Source organism: Lynx rufus, unplaced genomic scaffold (genome assembly GCF_022079265.1).
Source record: "Lynx rufus isolate CCGP_SWC_20201006 ecotype Redwood Valley unplaced genomic scaffold, mLynRuf1.p SCAF_14, whole genome shotgun sequence".
Taxonomy (NCBI): Eukaryota; Metazoa; Chordata; class Mammalia; order Carnivora; family Felidae; genus Lynx; species Lynx rufus.
In genome coordinates, this window is record NW_025814828.1 from 64,994,987 (window position 1) to 64,998,060 (window position 3,074).

The following is a 3,074-nucleotide window of genomic DNA, read 5'->3' on the forward strand; positions in this document are numbered from 1 at the left end:
GCTCACCCACCCTGCGGTCTGGTGCCTGCGCTGTCCGCTCCCGTCGCCCGCGCAGAACCAGCTCCCTGAGCTGCCCGGGCGGCGGGCGAGGGGCCGGCGGGCTTTGGCGAGCCCGAGGAGGCACAGGGCTGCCCCGGGCCCCGCAGGTCCCTCAGGTCGGTGTGAAGGTGGGTGCTGCCGGTGGCCCCGGGCAGGGGTGGAGGTGGATGGGAGTAGGATCTGGGAGCAGCGCGGGGTGGGGAGGGGTCCGGGAGGTTGGGGAGGAGGGGGACGCGGCGGGGAGGTGGGCAGATGAGGAGGGAGCATCTTGCAGCAGGCTCTGTCGCCTCCTTGACGCCCCTCCTCTGCGCTCTCCATACATTTTTGGACCTGAAATGGGAGGGGGGCGCCCCCGCAGTGCGACAGTGAAATGTAGACAGACATATTCTAGAAATAACCCCCTCTCACACTCTGCACCTAAGTGGAAATATTGACCTCCGCAAAAAGAGGGTGAGGGCGGGCGGCTTGTCTGCAGGGGAGGGGGTCACAGAGATCCAAACAGTTTGGACAGCATCCTGGTCTGGAGCCTGAGGCCTGGAAAGTAATGGCGGCTGGGATGCGGGGGAGGTAAGTGAGGGAAATGTTGCATGAGGAGGGCCCAGATTCAGGAAAGAAACATCAATTTGCTGAGAGCAAATTGCTGAGACGCCCTGCCCCTGTCTCCTGTCTGTCTGCAGGTCTGTGTGTCTGTCCCCAGCACTCTGCAAGACTAGAAAAATAGGAGGGGCACTGGACAGGGATGGTGGGGGTGTAGAGAGCAGAACTTGGGCAGAATTTGAGTTCCCCACTGCCCACCCCCCCACCACATATATTGCAGACACCCAGCCACGCTGAAGGATGGTACAGAAGGCGGTAGGTCCTGCCAGTGAAACGGTTGGGAGGAATGGTAGGGTAAATAATGTGCAGAAGACACTTGGAGGGCTAGGATTCAGGAAAGGGACCCAGATCTTTGTGCATCCACCAAATGCCCAGCCTCTTTCTCCTGTCTGTCTGCAGTTCTGTGTGTTTATTCTCAGCACTCTACAAGGCTAGAAAAGGAAGAGAAACCTGTCCTGAATTCCTGCAGGTCAGTGAAGTAAGGGGGTGTCTGGACAGGGACCTAGAATGGTGGGGATTGTGGAGGGTACAGCATGGGCAGAATTTGGGGTCTAACCACCCACCTCCCAACACACTTACATTTTACCATGCTGAGCTGTCAAAGAGACAATGGCAGGGCCTGAGAAATGGTTGGTTCCTGTATGTGGGAGGAATGATGGGAGAAGGAGCTTGGCAAAAGGGCACACTTGGAGTGCCAGGCCAGGTTAGGGGAACCCAGATAAGAGTACATAGGTGTGAATATGATCCAGACCTGAATTCCGCATTCTACTCCCAAGCCCTCAGTCTCCCTTGTCTCCTCTTCTTCCCACCCCCAGGACAGGAAAAGGAGGCGAAATCTCAACATGGAAAAATTCTGCAATGGAAATGAAGGAATGCCTGAGAAGCAAGGAGAGATGGAATACAAAGAACAGCCACAGGATGTAGGAAAGCCAGAAGAAACTTGTACTCTGGAAGACAAGGAAAAGTTAGAAAATGAGGGGAAAACAAATCACAAGGGAAAAACAGAAAATGAAATTCTAAAGGACAACCAAAAGCCAGGGAGTGTGGCAAAAGCAAAAGAAGGAAAGCCAGTGAGCGAGGGAAAATCAGTCAGTGAGAGAAAGCCAGAGAGCCAGGGAAAGCCAAAAGAAGAAGGAAAACCTGTGAGTGAGGGGAAGCCAGGGAACAAAGGACAGCCAAAAGAAGGAGAAGCAGGGAGCAAGGGAGAGCCAAAAGAGGAAAAATCAGAGAATGAGGGAAGGCCAGAGAGCCAGGAAAAGCCAAAAGAAGAAGAAAAACCAGCCAATGAACCAAAGACTGCAGGAAAGCGCCCAGCTGGGGATGATGTACCCAAGAAGGCCAAAAGAAAAACCAAAAAGGGGTTGGCTCAGTGCCTCAAGGAATATAAAGAGGCCATACATGATATGCATTTGAGCAATGAGGAGATGATAAGAGAATTTGATGAGATGGCCAAGGTGGAGGATGAGGTAAAGAAAACCAAGCAGAAATTGGGGGGGTTTATGTGGATGCAAAAAAGTTTACAGGACCCCTTCCACCCAAGGGGCCCAAGGGAACTCAGGGGTGGTTGCAGGGCCCCACAAAGGGGCTTTGAAGACATTCCTTTTGTGTAGTGCCTCTGGAAAGCATTTGCCAGGCCCTGTGCTTCAACCTTATGCTAATAATTTGCTTTAGCTGTCGCTCTTGTTATCAGCAGCCTTCTGACCCAACTAGAGCACTCTATCAGTAGGGGATTTCCACCCGTGCATTGCAAAGACGTTATAATTCTTGGGGAAATAAAGCAGCTTATAATATCCTCTACAGAATTGGTCCACTTTTGTAAAAAACATAAGTTTATGTAGTACATATGTGCACAGGAAAAATAGAAAATTTGTTCACCAAAAGGTTAACAGTAGTTCTCTGAATTAGTATACTGTGGAGAACTTGATTTCTTTGTTTTCTTTCTACCTGTATGTTTATTTTTTTCCTAAAGAACACAGATTGCTTTTCTCATAAGGAAATGCTAAAATATAAAAAAGGAAAACAATATGGAAAAAGAAATATGAAGATCTGTTCAGTGAATTTATGAAGGCTAGTGGAAACACTTAAAATTTTTGTCAGAACTTAATATGTGAAATTCATATTCCCTCTAGGACTCATATTTAAAAGAATTAACCTGGCAGTTATAACAGACCCATTATTGTAAAACACAGTCTTGTCTTTCTGAAATGGGGATAATACTAGCCTCACAATATTCCTGAGTAGAACAGATGAAGCAGTGTGTATGTCAGCTGTGTTGGTCTGGTTTCTACATTTTCCCCTATGTTAGCAGGACCAAGACCCTCATCAGACATTTAGAAGGGGGATGAGGTACAGCTCACCAATAACCAGGAATTAGTCCAGGAAGTCAAAAGATGGGTGCCACCCTACCCGGGGTACTGCTATGTCTGCTGCACAGTGTG

At 49.4% G+C, this 3,074-nt stretch overlaps 1 protein-coding gene across 3 annotated transcripts; it reads left to right on the forward strand.

The window, feature by feature from the left end:
* Nucleotides 1–1,055: 1,055 nt before the first annotated feature.
* Nucleotides 1,056–2,246, forward strand: TCEAL2 (transcription elongation factor A like 2). 3 transcript variants are annotated; one of them, XM_047075761.1, is made up of 3 exons: nt 1,056–1,124; nt 1,452–1,724; nt 1,845–2,246. In XM_047075761.1, exons 2-3 carry the CDS (start codon nt 1,479–1,481, stop codon nt 2,244–2,246), a joined length of 648 nt encoding a protein of 215 aa, XP_046931717.1. In that variant the 5' UTR covers nt 1,056–1,124; nt 1,452–1,478. The 3 variants fall into 3 exon arrangements, with proteins under 3 accessions (XP_046931717.1, XP_046931716.1, XP_046931715.1); XM_047075760.1 differs by lacking the exon at nt 1,056–1,124 and having other exon boundaries at nt 1,479–1,778; XM_047075759.1 differs by lacking the exon at nt 1,056–1,124 and having other exon boundaries at nt 1,479–2,246.
* Nucleotides 2,247–3,074: the final 828 nt, after the last annotated feature.

What these genes read in the sequence shown, in the direction of transcription:
- TCEAL2 (XM_047075759.1), top strand. Translation starts at nt 1,479, where the DNA reads ATGGAAAAATTCTGCAATGGAAATGAAGGAATGCCTGAGAAGCAAGGA.